We start from the raw sequence: 23624 nt of genomic DNA on the forward strand, positions 1-23624 counted from the left end.
ATACCTGCTAATACCAAGAATGCTTAAGTGGTAGGTTGTCAGGTCTGAACAGCCTGACTAGTTTGACCTGAAATGTCAGAGTTGTAGATTCTTTTCAGGGTTTTTCGGGGAAAGACTAATATCTCAGGGTGGAGGGCCTAAATCAAAGGGATGGGTTGTTCTTTGACTTGCTCAGTGCAAACTTTTTATATTTCTTCTTCATGCTTGCTTTTCAAGCTCCAACCATTAGCCACCAGGTAAAGCCTGACCAAACTGGTGCCATCCTTCACTCTCTTCATCAGACTCTACCCCTTGATCAGCCAGGCATCACACCATATCCCCCAGCTCTGCCCACCACATCTTTGCCCCTTTTGGGTCCCCCTGGAGAGAAGGCCTGGTGTAAATGAAGTCAGGCATTACCATCTTCAGACCAGAGCCACTGAAGATATGCGAACACTTGCAGCAATGAGCAGTTATCTCCAGAAGACTCTGGATTTCATGACCATCACTTGATATGTAACATTCTCTGCTTCAACCCCGCATTCAAACAGAGGTCCAGCCAGAAGACATCAGCATAATTATGTGAGGGCAGTTTCTCACCTTCCCACGATTTCATCTTATTTCCTTCTCTAGCTTGCAGATTCAGGACAGTCAACCAAGCTCTAGGATCTTCTGAGCATGCAGCAGAGGTCCAGGGAGGGATGAGAGGAGTTATTTGTGAATTTCCTGCATTTTGTAAGGGGTTGGACTAGATCACCTATGATTGCTTCTAAATGGAACAGGAACAAATAGCACTATGGTGATCTTGTCCTTGGGCTCAGTTCAGCATATCAAGAGTGGTTTCAGGTGTTAACGGCATATGCAGCTACAGGAAATGTGCCCAATTTGTGCTTCTTGTATTTGCTCATAAAATTAACGCCTGAAGCCAGACTTCTAAAAGAATCCTGAAAGCAACTGGAATGCCAGTGGGTATTTAATTGCTCTGATTTTAATTGTATATGGATTATTTTATTGTTTTACAGCCCAGCCTTGGCTGAGAAAGGGTGAGATCCAAATCTAATGATGAATAAATAAAATAAAATCTTCCACAGGACTGTGTCCAAAGCTGTAAGCAGACTGGAGCAGGGACTGCAATACTGAGTTATATATTCGAGAAGCCAGCCCAGTTTGTTTGGGTTCCCTCACAGACTCCCTGTCCGGCTCTCTCCTTACAAATAAGAACTTCCCTGAAGGCAGTGACATTCGGGGAGCTCCGCTGTCTTCCCATCCTTAGTGGCAGCAAGTTCTGCTGCCTTGAAGAGAGGTTGCCTCTGGCATCATGTAGGGCTAAGTATAAGGACTCCTAGCTGTGTGGAAAAAAAGAAAAGAAGGGGAGGGCTAAAGAAGCCAAAAAGAAAGAGACAGTTCTGCCTACTCCATTTGCCCATGTTATCATCACGCCTGAATGAACTACTGTGAAATACAAAGGTGCTTAAATAAATGATAGGGACTTTTTAACACTAACTCAAAGAGGCAGCAATATAGTCCCAGAGGGTGGCATATAATAGACTGAGGAACAGAGTCCTTTAAAAGGGGCTTGTGCTGTGTGCAGACAGAGCCTCCTGGTGGGTCCCATGTTTGAGCAACAGCCAGCGCAGGCTGGAAGAGATAGACTTTCTTTGCCCTAGTTCTCACAGTGTTGATAATCTTGAACCTGGGCTACACCTGTTTCACACTGCAAGCCTGAATCCTACCATGTAAAAAACTAGTGCAGCAGGAAGGCTAGTGGAAAACCCCTTTTCCCGATGAACTAGCTTTTTTATGACATGTGTTTCTGTTCATTTGGGATTGGTTGTTTTTGTACAATGGAATATTAAGTCTAGCTTTTGAATTCTCCTGGAATTACAGTTGATCTCCAGACCATTGAGGTCAGTGCTCCTGGAGGAAGTGGGAGCTTCAGAGGACAGTGTGGCATCACATCATGACTGAGCTCCCTCCCCTCCAAAGACACTCTCCCCAAATTTCTAGGAATTTCCCAAACTATTGAATTTGGCAACCTTGCTGGCCCAAACAACAGTTTAAGGTGGTGTAGTGCAGACACAGGCTGTGACTACCTCAAAAGTAGGTAGGAAATTTTACGGAGCAAGGACCTACTGATTTTAGTTTTACCATAGAGTTTCATGTGAATGCTAGAGAATCACACGCTGTGTTGATGTCACTACTGATTCGCACTGGAAGTGACATCACAATGGGTGTGTGTGCCAATAACCTCCACTTGCCTGTTCAGCAAAGTGAGCAATGGTAAGGGGGCAGCAGCTAGGATGTCTCTCACTACAGCTGCCCCCTCCCTACTCAGAGAGAAAGAGTTTTGTGCTATGCAGCAAAAGCCCCCATCTTTCTGACCCAGACAGCCTCCAGGAAAAGAAAAATTCAGGAGGCAGGCCATAAGAATAAACAATAAGATTGGAATAAAAGAAGTAGATACTACAAAAAATTTAAAAGTACAGAATAGCTAAGAACCATTACCTTGGGTATGAATCCAGCAAAGAAAGGCAAACTAAAAATGCTGCAAATAAATAATAGCTCAGTTGATAGGGAAGGTGGCTGGCTGACCTGATATGGGTGTTTAGGAAACACTACATTTTGAATTTATTTTTTGAAATTTAAAGATAGGACTTTAAATCTGAGTGCTCTGGGCATATGGAAACACGTACCATTATACTCAGTGGGACTTACTCTTGTGTAAATAGCATAGAATCACAGCCTATAATCATTAGCATTCTCTTGATTCTTTGTTTTTGCCCATTGCTAAATGCCATCAGCTGTAAACCATTGAACGCTTATCAGAAAGTCACTGCCAGATGCTCAGCAGTAATTGTCACTGCATGTCACTTTATTTTCAGATTTTACTTGACAAACACGAGGTGTGTTAACTACTGAAATTTTGTCAAACATCAACAGGAAATCAAATCAAGCATTGAATTAATATAGGCGGGGGGGGAAATATTCTGCCTGTGTATCTCCTCTTCCTGTCTCCCTTTTCTTTGTGTCTTCTCTATGTAAAATTTAGAATGTAAGCTTTGTGGGGCAGGGATCTGTCACTTTGCATTCTGTAAAATACTGTGAACACTGATAATAAACATGTCAATGATATATAATATGAAAGATGCACTAAATATTAAATTGCAAATATTTGACACCAAAATTGATTAAGTTGGATTGTGTCTTGGCTCTGTTTATTCCTTTGATTTCTCAACTGCTGTGACTTCATGACTTACAGCAGGAAAAAGCAACGCCACAAAATGCCAAACAAATAAAAAAAATCAGTTTGAATGGGAAATGTAACACACTGTCTAGAAAAAACAAATTAAAATTACCCAATGATTTTCAGCCTAGATTCTAGAACAAGACAGTCTTTAAGTGACTTCAGAAGGTGCACAGGCTCCTAGGCTTAGACCCCTTCCACACATGCAAAATAATGCACTTTCAATCCACTTTCACAATTGTTTGCAAGTGGATTTTGCTATTCTGCACCACTGCAAAGTGGAATGAAAGTGGATTGAAAGTGCATTATTCTGCATGCGCAGAAGGGGCCTTAGACAGGTTGTGAATAAGTTCTGCACATGCAAGATAGCATTTAACATGGCGCATGCTTCCTGTTGCGTTAGCATGTTGGTTTGCACAAGATCAATGGTTTTCAGTAAGACATAGTGTGCTAGCACAACAGAAAGAATACCTCATTGTAGAGACTATTGAGCACGCACAGCACTTGTTCATGGGATCCAGCCCACAGATGGGCAATTCACAGTTGTGGCAGACCCCATGAGAACACTTTGATATAGACCTGCGCTCTCAACACCGATCAGCTCTATTCAGGAGATCTAGCTTTGCGGCACCTTGAAGACACAAATGTCCTTTCAATGTAAGTGGGGAACTGGCGCTCACGTCTTCAGGTTGCCTCACAAAGCAGTCATTTTACATAGGAGGCTGAAAAGAAAACAAGACAACAACAAAGTCAAGGAGTCAGGAAATGCAGGAATTGCAGGGTGAAATATAATTCTGTAAAATTCAAACCTGAACAAGAAAAGTACAAAAACCATTCACTAGTTTTGCTCAACAGGTCAACCCCGCATTTGTACTCGGGGTCTTTCTGTGAGGAGCCATTACATTGCATCTGAAGAAATAGGATGCAATTGCTGATTGCTGGTCCTGTCAAGATTGTTGAAGGCACAGAACAAGAGATGATCAAAAGAGCGGCTGCATTCTTACACATTTATTGCAGGCTTCCGAGCAGAGGGGCTCTTTTCATTATTCTTTCATAAGCCAAGCATTAGTTTCCTTAGAACAGCAAAACAAAGCGTGGTACAGTACAGCCATCTACCCCTTTCCAAAAAAAGCTGTTTTAAAAATAAATTTCCAAGCATTCAATCACCATATGAGGTCACTCAGGGCAGTAAGCAAGGTAGATCAAGGTCTCTGGATTTTGGAGGGGATCCAGAACGCTTGATTCTGTTATGGTGCAGAAAGGCCATCACCTTCATTTTTAAACAAATCTCTGGCACAACTGAAAACCCAGGCAAAATGTACGGTTATGTCCCCAACTCAGTTGCTATGCATGCTGTTCCTTCCACTAAAAAGCCCCATCCAGCTATCTGGACAGCAGATCTATCACATTCATCAGATTGATAATGTTGACACATGGAAGGGGCTGAGATTCTGCCCCTCACCTGTCCAGAAGCAGCTTTTCAAATCCCTGAAGCAGAGGGAGATAACACTTAAAATTCCCTTTTCTGGACATACATGTGCCCAAATGGCAAAAGACTGCCTTTCTGTTCCATCAGTGGGCCATGTAATCAGGTTGCTGTTTAGGGCAGAGGCTTCCATACTTGAAAGAGCCAAAGAGATCATGACCCTGACTTGGTGCTTGATCCAACTTGATCCAGAAATGAACTGGGGACTGGATAACCTTCTTCACGCTCAGGACTTGGAAACACATGCAGAGTCTATTTATTTATTTATTTATTTATTTATTTATTTATTTATTTATTTATTTATTTATTTATTTATTTATTTATTTATTTATGTATGTATGTATTTATAATTGGTTTTATATACCGCCCCTCCCCCGAAGGGCTCTGGGCGGTGAACAACACAATAAAACAATAGTTACAATAAAACCCCATTAAAACAGCAATCAATAATATTACATTGGCATCCAATCGTAAAAACAGAACTTCATAGATCCATACTGGAAAATAAAACAGAGAAGCGGAGAACCCAGAATGTAAGGAAAAGGAGGGGGAAAGGGGAGGGGGCCATCAGCGGCCGGCCCCTCCAAACGCCCGGTGGAACAATTCGGTCTTACAGGCCCTGCGGAACTCTCCAAGATCCCGAAGGGCCCGGATAGCTGGTGGTAGCGTGTTCCACCAGGCAGGGGCCAGGGCTGTAAAAGAGGTAGAGGCCAGCCGCATCACCAAGGGACCAGGGACCACCAGTAAATTGGCCTCTAACAAACGTAGAGGCCGTGTAGGGACATATGGGGTAAGACGGTCCCGAAGGTACGAAGGTCCCAGGCCACATAAGGCCTTAAAGGTAAGCACCCATACCTTATGAATGATTCAGAACTCAACTGGAAGCCAGTGCAGGCAGCGCAGCACAGGTTGGATATGTTCTCTAAAGGCACCACCTGTGAGAACATACACCGCCGCATGCTGGACCAGCTTCAGCTTCCGAAGCAGACGTAAGGGGAGGCCCGTATAGAGCGAGTTACAATAGTCTAACCTAGAGGTGACCATTGCATGGATCACAGTGGCAAGATCCGCCAAAATTGGGAGATCATGTGAGAAGGGGCCAACTTCGCCAGGCTCTGCGTCAAGAAGATGGAAAAACGCCAACCTCAGGTTATATGGGCCACCTGGGTCTCCCGCACGGAAGAGAGACAAATCCAGGTGGACCCCCCAGGCTCTCGCGTAAACGGAGGAGGCCAGTGCCAATAAAGCCTCCCTCCCATCTCCGGCGGTTGGAAATCCCCCACCACCCTCCCCTGCGGCCCAGCCAGAGTGATCCTCCGCCTTTGATGGATTCAGTTTTAACCTGCTCTGTTGTAAATCCACTCCAGCGGCAACCGGGCCTCCAAACAGTCGCGCACAGTGTAGAGCTGCTGGGGTGATGACTGCCCTCAACAGAATGAGCTGAGTGTCATCAGCTGCTGCTGGTGACGAAGATCTGCCCAAAAGCTCCGCTTTCCAACTGAGCAAGGGGTCGTGATGTAGATAAAGTTAAAGCAACTTAGCGGGGACAACGAAGCGCACCCTGAGGCAATAACCGTCAATGAAGCAGGCACTACTGGGAGGTTTGATCCCCGCGCCATTCACTTGCTTGACTCCGGTCCCGAAGAAATGAGATAATCCCACTGAAGGGACGAGTGCCCCACACCCTGGAAGCGGCCAGGCAGTGGGCCAAAAGGTCGTGATCGACCATATCAAATGCTGCGGTAAGATCCAATAATACCAGCAGCGCCGATCCGCTTCGGGTCAAGTTGGCTATGCGCGCGGAGCGTTATCTGTGACAGCCGATGAGGACAGTCTCTGTCCCATGCCCAGCTACGCTAAGAGGCGGACTGGAAGGGATCGAAAGCCGTGCAGGTGTCACCTCCAGAAAGCTCCTGGAAGCTGCTCCAACACTCTCACTCTCTCAATTACCTTCCCAGAAACGAAAGATTCGAAACGGGTCGGTAATGGTGGCCAGATCTGCTGGATCTAACGATGGTCTTCTTTCAAGAGTGGAAGCGGACCATCAGCACTCCTTCAACTCCACCCGGAAAGACTCCTTGCTCAAGGGTTTCATTGGATGATTTTCAACAGGAATTGGGGTTGAAGCTCCCTGGCAAGCTTCTTTAATAGGCCAGGAGGGGCACAGATCCAGAAGGACAGGTAGTAGGTCTAACAGGCAGCCAGGACCCTGTCAACATGGAAAAGCTTCGGAGAGCAGGGAACCAACTATGGGCCAAAACAAGGGCCAGAAGACGGCAAGGGAGCCTCTAGTTCACTAATTGTAGTCATTAGGTCGAAGGTCTTGGCTATGAGCTTGGACGCGACCTCTTATCTGCAAAAAAAGCTCATAAATAGCCTTACAGCCGATTACAGCCAAATTGAGAATTTGTAGAACCTCTAGATAATGAGGTCAAAGACTGAACCAAACGAAACAATTGAGCCGGGCGAGAGCTAGCAGATGCGAGAGAAGAGGAGAAGAAAGCTCTCTTCGCCTCCTTTGTCGCCATCTCGTAGGCTTTCATAAACATCCTATAAGATGTTCGCGCAGCTTCTTCACAAGATTTCTTCCACACTTGCTCTAGCTGTCTGAGCTCCCATTTCATATGGCATAGCTCCTCGGTATACCACGGAGCTAGCCGAGAACGGGGGCGCAGAGGTGGAATATTACAATAGTCCCTTTCTGGGCCCCTAATATAGATGGGTAGGAATGAGGGTGGAGAGAGTGTGACTTACTTAAGGCCGATGCAGTCCCCATCACTCCTTCTCTAGCTGCAGGCATTACCACCAACCCTTTCAGTGGCCTTTTATGCACTTAGAGAAGAAAAGAAGAGTTTGGATTTGTACCCTGCCTTTCTCTTCTGCAAGGAGTCTCAAAGTGACTTACAACCTCCTTCCCTTCCTCTCACCACAACAAACACTTGGTGAGATAGGTGGGGCTCAGAAAGTTCTAAGAGAACTGTCACTAGCCCAAGGTCACCCAACAGGCTTTATGTAGGAACGGAAAACAAACCTGGTTCACCAGAGTAGTCTGTCACTCACGTGGAGGAGTGGGAATCAAACCTGGTTCTCCAGATTAGAGTCCACCACTCTTAACCCGTATACCCAAAGATCTCCTAGAATTATAACTGATCTCCAGAAGACAAAAGATGAGTTCCTCTGGCAAAAGTGGTGGCTTCAGAGAGCGGTCTATGCTATGGCATCACATCTCTGCAGAGCTCCCTCTGCACCTCAGACTCAGGCACATCCCAAGCCAGACTTGGCAACCCTATAGAGCACCCACTTGAGCCTTAGCCCCCAGACAGGAATTAAGCAGAATCCTCTCCTCCCATGCCAGTATACTGACAGCATAGTTTACCTTTCTTTAAAACTTTATAAGCCTCCCATATCACTGTCAAGTGTGTGCAGGAACTCCCTAACCTTTCTGCACCTGTCTACTTCCTCCACAGGAAAACATCTAAGTGGAAGTGATCAGCCCCCACAGCAAACCAAATCAAAATATACACCACTCAGACTGTTCTCCCGGCTGTAACAAGTGGAGCAAGTCTGCCTTTAGCACTGGAATACAATGTAAGTGACCCCGCACACTACTGAGGAGATCAGGAGAATCGCCACACTGGCCTCCTTGGGAGCTTTGCTGTAGAGCTCTCCTTCCGCCATGGGATCTGACCAGTTGGGGTTCTGGAATCCAGGCTGGGCCATCTGCTTCCCACCTGAAGAGCCCTGTCCCCCTCGGGAAAAGTGAGACCTCCCAAGAGAACTCAGGCCGTAGCCCACTGCTGCCCCTGCGGCTGCCATTCCAGCCAGCTTTGCATGACGGCTGGAGCTTTGCCCGCTGCTGCTGCTGCCCTTGGGCAGGGAGTGGAAGCCCCCACGTGAGGACCCTCCACTTTTGCTGCTACTGCCACCACTTCTTCCTCCTCCTCGACGGCCATTGGCAGCATCACTGAAAACAGCGACCAGGAGCATTAGTATCCAACACCAGGTGGTCCACGTTCTTGTCATTGTACCTCACCTGGAATAGAAATGGAAGATGGACATCATGGGCAGCATTAAGAATGCATGAGCCTGAATATTCCAAAAGCAGCTAAATATAGCAAGTTGAAAGGCTGTGCCACATCCTCCCCCAAATTCATCTACATACATGTTGCTCATTGGCTTATTTTCCATAAAAGGTTGTCCTGCTTCTAGACCAAACACATGTAAAATGTGAGAGTTCACTTCTCCCCATGTGTAATGCAGGTTACTAGTCTGAAGAGCCACATTCAATTCCCTTCTCCTCTGCATGAAGCCTCCTGGGTGACCTTGGGCCAGTCGCAGTTCTCTCAGAACTCTCAGCCCACCCAGACAATGGTAAATCACCTCTGAACATGTCTTGCCTTGAAAAGCCCATGAGGTTGCCATAAATCAAGAGTAACTTCCTACCACAGCCAGCAAAATAAAACAGAAGTCCAGTGGCCAAGGTTAGCAACATTTGAGTGAGAATTCACTTCTTCAAATGCTGGAGGAGATCAGGTCAGATGGAAGGTAGTTTCCCGGTCACTGACACCAATTGCACCCTGGAATGGGAGGGGAGCTATCAGGACTGGCTCTGCTAAAAATAAATGACAGAGCAGAACCTTCCAGGAACAGGAGCAGAACAAAGAGCTGGAAAAGGGCTGAGCAATCGCTCATTAGCGCTCCCACACTGTGCATGTGATCAAAATTTACAATAGCCCAAAGGATTGCAGGCAAGAGGCGATCAAAATCTCTCCCAACAGAGAAAAGAAGAATCCTATCCAAATGGTGTTTTTCCACTTATTAGCTCCAGATACAGGACCGAACTATAATATGAAAAATAATATTAATATTTCATCATATATAGTTTGAGGGCAGCCATGTCAGCCTGCAGTACAATGGATAGATTCACGTCTAGTAGCATCTTAGAGACCAACAAGATTCTCAGGGTATAAGAGCCAGTGTGGTGTAGTGGTTAAGAGCCGGTGGATTCTAATCTGGAGAACCGGGTTTGATTTCCTCCACCTGAGTGGCGGAGGCTTATCTGGTGAACCAGATGTGTTTCTGCACTCCTACATTCCTGCCGGGTGACCTTGGGCTAGTCACAGTTCTTTGGAACCCTCTCAGCCCCACCTACCTCACAAGATGTCTGTTGTGGGGAGAGGAAGGGAAAGAAGCTTGTAAGCTACCTTGAGTCTCCTTACAGGAGAGAAAGGTGGGATATAAATCCAAACTCTTCTACTCTTCTTCTATAAGTTTTCAAGAGTCAAAGTTCCCTTCATCAGGTTTATTTTTAGGAGCTCAGGATGGAGATAGCCCAGGGGGATGCAGTGGTTAAAGTGCTGGACTAGAGTCTGAGAAATCCAGGTTCAAATCCCCACTATGCCATGGAAAGTTTCTGGGTGACTCTGGGTCAGACACACACTCTCAACCTTGTCCCTGGCAAGTATTTGGATGCCAGATATCCAAGGAATAGGAGGGGCATGACTCGGAAGTAGACAACAGCCATCCATCTTTGAATGTCTCTTGCCTTGAAAACCCCACTGGGTTGACATAATTCAGCCATGATTTGATGGCAAAAAAGGCTTATTTCTAAGAGTTCAGGATGGAGAACAGCATGCAAACAAGGAATTGTTATAATGTAGAAATGAGAAAAATGGACGAGCTGTTCCCATGAAAATAGACTACAGCCTCAGGTACACTGGAGTAAATAACACCAAACAATTATAGAGAATATTTACACGGCTTTGCATATATTCACACAATAATCCTCACAACACCCATACTGCAGATGGGAAAACTGAGGCTGAGGGCACTTTCGCACATGTAGAATAATGCACTTTCAATGCCCTTTGCAGCTGGATTTTACTGTGTGGAATAGCAAAATCCACTTGCAAACAATTGTGAAAATGCATTGAAAGTGCATTATTCTGCATGTGCAAAAGTGCTCTGAGAGAGTGATCTTGTCTAAAACCTCCTAATGTACTTGGCAAATAAGATGAGATTTTAGCTACCGTGTTTCTCCGAAAATAAGACAGTGTCTTATATTAATTTTTGCTCCCCAGGATGCGCTATGTCTTATTTTCAGGGGATGTCCTCTTTTTCCGCTCCACAGCTGCATGCTCTGGTGTTCTGTTCGACGGGCATGCTTCCAAACAAAAACTTTGCCACAACTTACTTTCGGGGGATGTTTTATATTTAGCACGTCAGCAAAACCCCTACTACGTCTTACTCTCAGGGGATGTCTTGTTTTCGGAGAAACAGGGTAATAACCTCCCAAATCAGACCCTTTGTCTCACCTCTATGCTACACCAGACCCTGAACAGAAGCAGGGAATTAGTGCAAACTGGGAAAACTTCTTATTCAGACAGTGGCTTAAAAGGGAAAGTCCCCTAAAGGAGCTGCAAAAACTGGCTGTTGTGGATTTTCCAGGCTGTGTGGCTGTGGTCCAGTAGTTTTTGCTCCAAACATTTCCCCTGTATTTATGGCTGGCATCTTCAGAGGGAAGTCACAGTAACATATCTTACCATGACATGCCTCTGAAGATGCCAGCCATAGATGCGGGTGAAACATTAGGAGCAAAAACTACCAGATCTCAGCCACACAGCCTGGAAAACCCACAAAAGCCGGTTGATTTCAGCCATGAAAGCCTTCAGTAATACATAGCTGGAAAACCTCTAATCTCAACCAAGAGTCAAGGGGGAAAAAATCAGCTACTTACTTTAACCCAGGTACAGCCGCCAACAGATGGAAACCCTCCACAGAAGAAAATGCTCTCTGCCTACGGAAGAATGTCATGAAGCTGTGTCCTGTGTCAGTGGCGAATGCAATTGTCAGAGAATGTTGGGGCTCTCTAGAAGGGAACAAAGGCTAGCCTGCAGCCTCATCATCACCTGACTGATTAAAAAGAGCATCGTCCATTCCAATTAAACATCAGCACACATAGCTGTGTGACATGCCAGGCCAATCGCAGACTAAGGCCCATGTATTGTGGGCAGCCAGGTGCTCAGAGTCAGGTTTTTTTTTCAGATACTGCAAAGAACAGGAAGTTTACTAAAGTACTGGTGGGCTGTCATCCTTGGGTGATGAGCTACAATTGGCTTGATGAGTCTGAGGCTATACAAGCCTGTTTTACACCCCATTGATGACAGCCATCAACCAATCCTATTCTCCAAGGTTTAGTCTAAACATTCCAATTTACTCCTGAAAATGTACATATCAAACAAGGTAAACAAAGCACTAAAGCTTTACCGAGAATTTCTTGAATAAGCCAAACAGGTGAATCTAAGCAAAGAGAAGTTCACTGATGGAAAAAATAGTCATGGAGATGTACCTATGAAGCTGCCTTCCTGAGTCATTGCATTGGTCTCTCAGACCTCTCACATAACCTAGGTTCTAATCCCTTCAGCTGGAGATGCTATTTGAGCCTGGGACCTTCTGCAGGCAAAGCATTTACTCTCCCACTAAGCCACCACCCTCTCCTCCAAGCCTCAACCAGTTCAAAGGTCTAGATGAGATGGCTTCCCACCCTGGTGCCACTCAAGAGCTCCTCTGCCCCTTTTTAAAAACTCAAATCTTCCAAACTCCTAGCCCAGATTCATCTTCCAAACTCCTAGCCCAGATTAATTTGTGTCTTCTTAATTTGTGTCTTGTCTCCACATGCAAAAGGAGTGATTAAACATACACCAACACCACCGACACATTTCTATTCACAAAGTGCTTTTTTAATTACAACAAAATAATCTAGTTGCATGTGCTTTATACTGTTATTTGACTATTATGGAATAGTATTGAACAATGAAGTATTGTCAGATTCATGATCTTCTGCCATGTTGCAGGGTTGTTGTTGTTTCCTCCTGAAACACAAAGCTTGGCAAAGTTTCTTTAAAAAATCTAAAATGGGAATTCTGAACATGTACTGCAAACTAACATAGGAATACAATCAAACATTTATTTATTTTATCAGTCAGCTTATTGCTAGCTCTCTCAACAAAACAACAGATGTTCTAGGCTATTCAAAATGGAAGGGGGGAAGATACCACACACATTTGCATTTCAGATTTCCATTCAGTATGATGAACAATCATTCAGTGTGACACTGAAGACTGCAACATTTTAAAAAACAATAAAAAACAAAAGTTGCCCCAGAAAAAAATATTGTGCTCAGTCCCATCCAAAACAGCCGTTTTGTGTGCTTGAGTGATGAATCTTGCAGAAAACACAGCCAGTATGGTGGGCCATGTAATCCAAAGAAGTCCCAGTTTAGTGCATGCTAGGGCACCCTACCCATTGAGAAGACAGGGGGTACAGAAGGTATTATTTCACGTGGCAGTAATAAGGTTCGGGCCAATGCTGTTCAAATTCCCAGCGGCCATTACTCAGGATCCACCAGCTCCTTTAAACCGCTTTCACCTTTTTTGAGAGATACCCCTGCTGATGAGGTGTTGTGGGGGGGAGGTTAGTGCGGCTAATCACTGGTAAAAAGTTAGACTGCTATTGAGCTGGTTTATTTTCAAGTCTTTCTAAAAATAATGTCATTTATGGTACCGTTGTTGCATTTTCCTGTGCGGCGGCGGTATTTGGCATAGGGATGAAAATAGAAAGAAACAGCAGCGCCGACAGTCAAACCGTTTAGTGCAATTTAGAAGTGAAAAGATGTTATAGGGTTAGCCAGAGGGCAACAAGAAAGACCAAAAGACTGGCCTGACTGAGAAGTAAGTCCCAAAAAGCTCAATGGGATTACTTCCCAAGTAAGTGTGCTTAGGATCACAGCCCTAATGCAACATACTGGAAAGACTATTCTTCTTGAAATGGTGCAAACAGATCTTCATCTGCCTCATCCATTTATCAACAAGATTCTGTGAAGACCACAAACGAAATTGGGGTGGGGTGGGGTAGGAGAACATATTAAAGAAGGAAGCCAGCAGCGAATCCTGACCACTGCTTTTGTTAGGGCAAAGGAGCTTCAGAGTGATAAGACGATACCCCAACCCACACCCCGGGCCTTTTCCTGCTGCAACTCCTTGCAAAGACATTTCTGACAACCAGCATGGTTCCAGGCACATATCAGAGAAGAGGTCAGCAAGGTATGGCTCCAGAGCCATGCATGGCTAGCATGGAATAAAATATGGCTCTTAAAAAAGAGAAAAAAAACCAAAATGTTTATGTTAAGATACCTTAGAAGGGGTAAGGGAAATACTAGAATAAAGGGAAAGCCAGGCAAAGATTCGTTATAAGGACTATTTAAAGATGCTTTACAGAAAGGGGAAAATGTTAGGTGAACAGGTTGTGGTGGGTTTTCCAGGCTGTGTGGCCGTGGTCTGGTGGATCGTGTTCCTAACGTTTCGCCTGCATCTGTGGCTGGCATCTTCAGAGGTGTATCACAGAGGGAAGTCTGTTACACGCTGTGTCCAGTGAGAATGGGAATGTTTTAGTGGGGTATAAAATTGTCATGTCCCAAGGTGGGGGACCAATCAGTAAGTGTTTGGGTGGAACTTGCTATGCAAAGCATAGGTTAGGTGAACAATTGGCAATAATCCCGGTACAAACTGAATGAAGATTCATGCCAGTACACTAAAACCAGGTGTGGAGCGAGGGGGAACTGGGCTGGGGGCACCCCTGCCATGCCCCATCCTGGAACGCCACACCACGCCCTCGGATATAAAAAGCTGCAGCCCCCCATTTCAGAGAGTGAATATGTACCTGGACATTCTAGGCCGGGGTGGGAAGAGCAATTTGAAGTGTAAATTGAGAGGGAGGGAAATCAGCTAGTGGAAAAGGGATAAGCTCTCTGAGGTCATAGGTGCACTCTCCTGCACCTATTTGCATGTCATGTTGCATATTCTTCCATTCTAAATCCTGTCCAAGAAGTCTGATTTCCTGGCTCTTTAAAACAAAAAAGGGAAAAAGAACATTCGGCTTTTTATTGCTAAATGAGAGGTATACTTCTACAGGCATCTTCTGCCACAATTATCCCTGGATATTGCCTTAATATCTACAGAATGCAAAAAGGCTCTTGAAAATGGTATTTCAAGAGTCAGCATTTGCTTTAATCATTCAAGTTCTGCCCAGGGCCACCATTTGCAGGGATCAATGCAGTAAAGACATTTCCACAGGAAGGGCAAGATTCACAGCAAGATTTTTAACAGTTCACTTATGGATATCTTCAAGTTTAAACTGATTCCAGATTCAACCCTCACTCTTCCACAACTAAGCAAAGGAATCCAAGCCTTTAGCAAGTTCACTGAATAGCTTGCAACGATCAGCACTCACTGTAGAACCAGAAAGCTGGCCAGGAATATTGGTGTTCCTGAGGAATATTTACACATGGTACAAAACTCTGGTTGGGAATGGATGGGATACACATTTTATAAAAATTAAAATTTAAAAATGGGGGAAGATGGGACCTCTTCCTGCCCTTTCCAGATAGTACCCCTGGGTCTACCCAATCTTCCTTTACACATTCCACATACTGTAAAGACCACCAATTGATTGAAAGGTCAGAGGTTCAGTAGATCCAGGCTGTTTGCAGCAGATCAGACTATGGCAGAGTCTGCAAGGACCGAAAACAGAGCCCCTGGAATGGTAAAAACACAGTTCCAGGGGCGCTGTACATACGGCTGCCGCCTCTGCATCGAGGCAGCACCGTGCTTCTCCCCTCCACCACAGGGGCGGAAATGCTTCTCTCCTCCCCCACAGGGGCAGAAATGCTGAGTGAGGCTTTTCCCAGCCCGCATTTCCCAGCGTTTCCCAGTTGGCGCCAAGCAAATGGCAGCGGGTTGGAGGCACCGCTTTTTGGTGCCTCCATTTTCTTTCCCCACACTTACCTTCTTCCCAGCGGAGCTCCGCAGGGAGAGAAGGTAAGTGTGGGGAAAGAAAATGGAGGCACCTCCATGTGGAGGTGCCTCTGTGGGCTGCAGCCGCTCTGGAGCCGCTCGCACCTCCATGCAAACAGCCCCGAGGCTCCACTGGCACATCATATATGCCAGTGAGAAGCCGCTGTAGGGGCCCGTGCAGAATCTGCCTATGCTGAGCAACCAGTTGCTTAAGTGAGACCGCGTGAAACCCCACCGGCTTCTTGGATCATCTCATTCCTGCTGAGCTGATAGTTGCAATAGCACCTTCTGGCCTCCTGCAGTGGTGGTGCTGCAGAGCAGAGGAGGTGAGGCCTACACGTCCTTCTGCCTGCAGCCTGTCCTAGTGGTACAGGGAGTCAGGAACCGGGCCTTGGCTGTCAGTCATGCTGATTCAGAGCCTCTCTCCATACTTCACTGAGAACTACTCTTAAACCAAAGTCATATGGAAAAGTCAACCCAGTGAAGCAAGTTCTTGGGCCAAGATGAATGTCTCATACTTTCTGCTTGGGCTTTTCAGCCATCATTTCTTCTCAAAGGAAATAGTGTGGCATGGGGAAGGACTTAAGAGAACTAACTGGAGATAGCCCAAAGGGGCTATGGGGGTCTGTGGAAGGGACTGAGATTTAGGCAGCTTTCACGCACATTGGATAATGCATTCTCAACGCACTTGAGCAGTTGTTTGCAACTGGATTTCCATGTGTGAAACAGGAAAACCCAGTTGCTAATCATTGCTAAAGTGCATTCAAAATGCATTACCCAACATGGGAAAAAATAGCCTTAATCAATTTCAACCATCTGAGTCTACTTGGGGCAGTTTTTCTGCCAAAAAAGCAGAACTACTTGCCTCGGAGGCTCACAAAGAACAAGGGAAGAGCCCCAATGCCACAGCAGAAGGCATGAGGACTCCCAGTGGCCTATGGTTGGGTTGAATGGAGATGCACCAGCCCACTGAGGAGAAGAACTAATGAAGAAATTGGAGGACCATACTGAATCTTGGCAAGCATGGCTGGAGGAGGGTAGGAAGGAGTGCCAACAAGGTGTGACCAAACAAGTGTTTGTTCCTACACCAGAAAGTTTGATTTGAAGGACAGGATGACATTTCTGACAAGCAAAGAGGCAGTATCCAAACAGGTATGGCCAACAGACCCCTAAGAACATTGGGTTTAGATGCAAAAGATCATCTAACCCAGAATCCTGCTTCCTACAGCCAGTCAGATGCCTCAACTGAGGGCACATGGTGACTTTCCTGTGTAGCTCATGCCCCACATGTTGTCCTCAGAGGTATTCTACTTCAGCACCTACAGATTCCACTTTCACCTTCTACAGCTGGGGAGAAAGGAAGAGACGTAGCCAAAGCAAGTTCCATGTTCGAGCTCAGCTACAGTGATGATAGGTGCTCTTTGCTTGTAGCACGGCATTTGTAGTCTTTGAGAAGTCCCTCGTCCAGACTCCAGTTTCTCCAAGGAGGGTGCTTTACATTGTGGCTGGGCCTTCGGAGAGCTCTTCTAATCGTTGCTCAATCATTACGCGTAGAACCGAATACCTTAAATACACAGAAGGAGCCAGTTTGGTTTGCAGCAAACAAAAGGGGAGAAATGGGTGGCAGTGAAACACAGTATTGATTTCCACACTGGCTGGTATGAACGAACGAAATCCTGCCTTAAAAAATTAAGCCCCCCTGACAGAGGTACCAACCATTCTGTCTCTCTCTGAACAGAAGATAACTGGTTCCTGGACATACAAGACATTCTTCACATGTGCAAAGGTGTTTAAAGAAGTCTTAAGGTGTGGTCCTAAGAATGCTTACCTGAAAAAAGGTGCTATTAAACACAGTAAAATCGACTTCTGTGAAAATATGCTGCAGTATCAGGCCAGAAGGCAATTTCAGCATTACTCATGAAAACACCTCCAGAATTATTCTTGTCCTTTGCTACCCTGCCTCAAGTCACTTATAAAACTATTTGCCTTGAGGACTAGAAACCAATAGTTTCCACCTCCCTGGCAAAGAAAAACTTACTTGCGTCTCAGTTTCTTCACTTCCCGTTCTTCTTCTTCTTTGAGTTTCTGAATGAAGCTCTTCAAGACAGGCATTTCAAATTTGATATATTGAGCAACCTTTGGGGAAAGAGAAAGAAAAGCAGGACTAAAAATTGTTGACATCGGCCTTTTCTTCAAGCACTGAATTTTACCAGAAGTGGTCTCATTCTACTTCTTCATCTGAGAGCTGGGCAAACATTTGCAGACTCAGGAGTGCTCTCTGTGAGGCCAATTGCAAACTTCCTGAATTTTGAGATGTATCCATTACGTAGCGATTGCATCACAAGAGCAAAGGAAATGAACCAAAGGTTGCTCACTTTGCAGGTATCCTACCACTGCTATGTGTAAAGCCTTCCCCCTTTCCTCCAGCTTCAGTGGCTCTTCTGGCCAAAAAATCACAGAGGAAGGCTTCTTTGGCTGAAAGAAGGTTTCAAACTTTGCTGAGCTGTGTGCTCTTCCCATTAAGAGCCACTCAAACCACTTGGTTCCAGCAAGAGACATTCCTTCCTTCTTGTGATATTTGAGCAATTTTAGAAGGAATGGGGACTTCATATCACACATTACTGTGAGGATGCTGGAAATCCCTGGGACAGTTTGTGCTTAGAACTCAGAGCCCTGTTTTGGTGTGGCAAGGAAGCAGGGAATACATCAGATCTTGTGATCGGGGAACTGTGCAAAGTTTCTGGACTGGCCAGGCCACATAGACATATTACAGGAGCTTAACCTTCGGCATATTTCACATGCTTCACTTCAGGCTCCAGTTTCCACCTCTTCAGCTCAAAACCCTGACTTCAGTTTCAACTTTGGAGAGGACAACTGCAGAGTCCGCACTCTTGATCTGGATTTGGGCACCAACATGTATACCTCCCAGCCAGGCAGAATCCGAGCCAGAGACTCATTTCACAAGACAGCACTCCCATTTGTAAAATGCTCTGATGCAGGCTTTGCAAGAGACTTGAAGTCCTAGCCTAAACAATTATACCCCATCCACTGACACAGAAGGGTGTAATTCTGCTTTGGACAGCACGATTACTAAGAAGTTTTGTTGCAACGATTTCATGCGTGATGCTATCTAGTGATTTGACTACATCTGACCGTATGCAATTTGAGTCAATGACGGAACTACGTTTCTGCCCTTTCTGAATGCCGCACAAGGGAGAAAGATGACAGGTTCTTATGTTCTTAGGTGGAAAATATGACATGGATACTTACAAACGAATATAAATGGTTTTCCATTCCAAGCCGAATGGCTCTGCTTATGAGGAAAGCCTACCCCAAAATGCCTTAAACAATCCAAGAGTCTCCTTCACTGGATCAGACCAAATGGTTTTTCCCCTACTAATTTATTTATATATCACTTTTCCAAATAGGCTAAGTGCAACTTGCTGTTGTTGGCATCGCCACCGCTGTCTATCCCACCCGCTTGAGTGGGATAGAAAGCAACGGCGACACCAATGATGGCAAGTTGCACTTGGGACGCAGCGAGCGTGCCTCCTTCCCCACCCCCTCCCTCCCTCCCTCCTTCCTTCCCCCGGCATCCTTTCCCCTCCTTCCCTCGTCTGGCGCCTGCTGTCACCTGCCCGGCTGGGGGCGTCCTCTGTAAGTGCAGCCGCCCCTGCAACTTACTCTGTCTGTCAGCTTGCATGGCTGGTTTGCAGGCTGAAGGCAGGGCTTGGGGAGGTGGGGCCACGCCCCCATGGCTCTTTGGGAGTTAAAGGTTGCCAATCCCTGATCTAATCCTAAATCCATGATGGCGAACCTTTTTAAGACCGAGTGCCCAAATTGCAACCCAAACCCCACTTATTTATCGCAAAGTGCCAACCCGGCAATTTAATCTGAATGCTGAGGTTTTAGTTTAGAAAAAACCGGTGGGCTCCCTCTTCCTCCGCCCCACCCACTCGAGCAGGGGCCAGCCTGCTCTAGCCTCCAGCAAGTCCTGCGTGCACTGCTCTGTGCCTCTCTAGCATCTCTGCCTCCTCTGCCCCCCCCCCCACTCCCGGGCAGAAGCCACCCGGAGCACAGGCACCAGGCCCACCAGCTGAGTCCTCCCTGCTCACCACGGTGCGCACATGTCATGCTCAGTGGCCCAGGCCAGCCTAGATGTGTGTGTGTGGGGTGGGGGGGTGATTTTCCGCCCCCCACATGACGAACTCTGTGTGTGCGTGCCCACAGAGAGGGCTCCGAGTGCCACCTCTGGCACCTGTGCCATAGGTTCGCCATCACTGTCCTAAATGATGTTTCTGAAAATGCCAATGCAGAACAGAGTGACTTTAATTTAGCACTAGATGGCAGCAGAGGTGTATTTTCCCCACCAACATCCTTCTCTGATAGGTAGCACAGAACTCAAAAAGTGAAAATTATCTTTGCCTTGCCACTGATCAAACATACACAAAGGCCAGCTGTGCAAGAACTGGGAAGACATGAACTCTAAAAGCAGTGGCAGCTCTTTGGATCTGAAGCACAATTATTTAAAAAAAGGCCAAAGTACAAACTGATATATCTCCCTCCTGCATTTCTGACTCAAACCTTAGGAAGCAAAACAGCATAGCAATGCAAAGCAACTCACGTCATAGGTGATTTCTTCTACTTGATCTTTCTCCATCAAAAAAACCTTTGAAACCTGTTCACATGGACCCTGAAGAATCCGCACAATCAGTGGGTAATCAGTGGCTTTTAGTTTCTGTTTTTCTGTGTATAAAAGGGAGCAAAATCAAGGCATTGAAGGCCCTGGAGAAGCCAACACCCTAACTCCACCCCATACTTCAGTCATTCTGTTCAAGCCAGCATCCCCTTGTTGGCTGCTCACCTCCGCTAGTGTGGACGATGTACAGAGCAAATTCCTCTGCAGAGTTTTCAATCTGAAAACAAGAAAATACAGGAGACGTTTCAACTTAGACACATCTCATTTACCCAGATTATCCTGCAAAAGAACTTCCCAATGAAAACATTTACCTGGGAACTTCTGCTGACATTTCCATATTCAAAATACTTCTGCCTCACTTTTCTCTTAACCAATGGCACTCAAAGCTGCTCACATGATTCTCAATGGACTGATGCTGTGATCTTTCACTCTGCGGGTCACCCAAAGGCAGCCCAGCTGTGAGGCAAGGAAGGGAAGACTCGCCACATCGGGCAGCACATTTCCACTGAGGGCAACACAGCCCAGACGGAGAGGCACAACTGATGCAACAGAACCCAGCGCAAAGGCTTCTGGCCTTGCATATTTCCTGTTCATTTCTGCAAGTCATGCACATGAGAACTTGCTGGATCAGACCCATGGTCCGTTGAGTCCAGCACCCTGTTTCACAGAGCAACCAAACAATTGCCCCGGAAGGACAACAAGCAGAACCCAAAGGCTCAGACCTCCTACTGAGATTGCTTCTCAGCACTGGGATTCAAAGGCTAATGGCTTCTCAACGTGCAGCAGAAAAAATCTGAGTCCAGTGGCACTTTGAAGACCAACAGCGTTTTTTCTTGATATAACCTTTCGTGTTCCTGCACACTTCTTCAGATAAAAGAGAAAGTTTGTGCCAAGAAGAGAAAATTGCTGGTCTTCAAAGTGTCCCTGGACTCTGACTTTTTAAATGCTGCTTTAAACCAACACAGTGACCCACCAAAATCTACCTCACCATGCAGGTTCTCCTTAGACACCATGGCTAATAGTCACTGATAGATCTAAGCATCATGAATCTGTGAAATCCCCTTTTAAAGTTGTCTGTGTCTATGGCATCACTATATCTCTGGCATTGAATTACGTCATTTAATTGTTCAGTGATGAATAAAAAATGGTGTAAAAATAAGTTGAGTTAAAATTTCCTTTTGCCAGCCTTGAATCTATTTTCCCATCAATTTGACTGGGTGCACCCAAGTGGAAGAGAGAGAAAAACTTCTTTCTATCTGCTTTCTCTGCCCGGAGCACAATTTTCTAAACCTCAATCATGTCCCCTCCTTGGTTGCCTCTTTTCTAAACTGCGAAGTCCCAGGCAATGCAGCCTTTCCTCATGTGAAAAGAGCTCCAGCCACTTAATCGTGTCCATTGCCCTCTTCTTTACTATTCCCAGCTCTCGCCTGGATTTTAAGTAGACTGAGGTAAGTTGCCACTGGGATTTTCTCATGCAGGTACCAGACTTTCTTGGGCCAGTGCCTTTAAAAGCTAAAAAGAGATTAGACCATTACAACAAAAACTTGCCTTAAACTTGTTGAGCAGCAATTTCAGAGCTTGGGGCGTTGTCATTGTGCTGTTTATTCGAACATTCGTGATGGAGCCATAGGCAGGAGTGAACACTGATGTCTGGAGAAAAGAAGAGAAAGACCTCTCTGGGTATCAGAAGAAGGGACTGCTGGATATCAAAGAAGTGAAGAGGGGAGAGGGGGATAGGGAACCAGACAGATGTAGAGAGCATTCAGGATGTCCGATCAGGGATTTGACAAGACAGAAAAGTGAAAACTGAGACTGCTGACAGGAACATTCACTAAGTTAAACCGTGAAAGGGGAGTGTATTGTTGAAAGCTTTCACGGCCAGACTCAACTGGTTGTTTTGGGCTTTCTGGGCTGTGTGGCTGTGGTCTGGTAGATCTTGTTCCTAACGTTTCGCCTGCATCTGTGGCTGGCATCTTCAGAGGGGTATCACAAAGAGAAGTGCACACACCCAGAAAGCCCACAACAAGCTGTGAAAGGGGAGCTTGTTTTGTTTTGAAACCATTATTATGGAGCTTTGCAATTGCTAGCTTATATATTATCATCAACGATCTGTGAAGCTGGCAAAAAAGTTACACTGAAATTCGTTGTATGTTATTTACATATTTTACAAATGTGGGGAAGGGAGATATGCTGTTTTCCCTCAGCTTGCCTTTAAAAATAGTTGGTAGGCAGATGGTCCTCAGGAAGTCCCTCCTCACCTTCTACTTGGTGTCCTGTCATGAATTAAGGTATCTCAGACACAACAAAGTGCTCATTGGTGAAGTTATTAACAACAAACCAGGGGCATTAAAAAACACTGAGCCACATAAAACCTGCAAAACAAACCTCAATTGGCAGCCAGGAAGAAGCGGTCCTGCAAGGGAACTTTGGACTTACTTTATGATTGTAGAAGTGCCCATTGATGGAGAAGCGGTGGCGCTTCAGCCGGCGCTTTTCATTTGGGGTGCGGAGGGTCGCCCTGCGGCGCACTCCCACATCGCTTCGCGTGCGCATTAGCTGAGGTGCATCTTCCTGTTGGGCTGAAAGATCTTTGGCATCTGAAACAGAGATGACATTAAAAATGCACATTTAATGGGCAGGCTTTAAACACAGCTCCCGCCCCTCTCTTTCCTCACTCTCTGGCCAATGACATTATTGATTTACTTACTTAATTTATGCTCCATCTTTATTCTCAATGGGGACCCAAAAAGCACATCATTTTCCTCTTCTCTATTTTATTGTCACAACAACCATGTGAGGCAGGTTCAGTTGAAAGCATGTGACTGATCTAAGACACACAGCAAGTTTCCATGGCAGAGTAGGGATTTAAACACATCCCTGCAGGTTAAGACCAAAGTTCTGCTCCTGCCAGCATCTCATTTCCAACAATGGCTGGAAAATGGCTTCTGAGAAGCTTCCTAGTAGGACATGGTGAATTATGGTCCACATCCACAAAGTCTTGCTTCTCTGACACAGAGAGATATTTAGGGTTGCCAGCCAGCTCATCATTTCATACACTCTTTGGGTTGTGGGAGCTCCATCTGAACAAACAGAACAAGTCTTGCATGCTGAGGTTGTCAGCATTTTCTGTGAGGGCAAGAACTGAGCACCTGAACCAGCTTCCACCTGTTCTGCTTCTAGATTCAAATAAGATGGGGCTGAGGTTTTAAAGAAATCAAAAAGGTGTTGCAGGGAAACTGCTAAGAGATGCCAAAGGTCTGTGTTTACATAACAACAGAATAGATAGATAGATATTTATTACGGCCTTTTGGCCAGCCAAACATAACAACAGAATGAAAATGCTGCTTTGCAGAAATATCAGCAAAC

At 45.7% G+C, this 23624-nt stretch overlaps 1 protein-coding gene across 1 annotated transcript in view; it reads right to left on the reverse strand.

Moving 5' to 3' along the window:
- Positions 1 to 15614: 15614 nt before the first annotated feature.
- The window catches only part of RASSF2 (Ras association domain family member 2), a 30880-nt gene continuing 22870 nt past the window's right edge, over positions 15615 to 23624 (reverse strand). Inside the window, exons 6-11 of the mRNA XM_048512835.1 lie at positions 22695 to 22855; positions 21807 to 21908; positions 20424 to 20475; positions 20184 to 20305; positions 17598 to 17695; positions 15615 to 17123 (exon numbers count right to left, since the gene is read on the reverse strand). Coding sequence (XP_048368792.1) covers positions 17054 to 17123; positions 17598 to 17695; positions 20184 to 20305; positions 20424 to 20475; positions 21807 to 21908; positions 22695 to 22855 — 605 coding nt within the window. The 3' untranslated portion in view covers positions 15615 to 17053. The remainder of the gene's footprint in view (positions 17124 to 17597; positions 17696 to 20183; positions 20306 to 20423; positions 20476 to 21806; positions 21909 to 22694; positions 22856 to 23624) is intronic.

The sequence above is a fragment of the Sphaerodactylus townsendi genome, linkage group LG12 (genome assembly GCF_021028975.2).
Source record: "Sphaerodactylus townsendi isolate TG3544 linkage group LG12, MPM_Stown_v2.3, whole genome shotgun sequence".
NCBI lineage: Eukaryota > Metazoa > Chordata > Lepidosauria > Squamata > Sphaerodactylidae > Sphaerodactylus > Sphaerodactylus townsendi.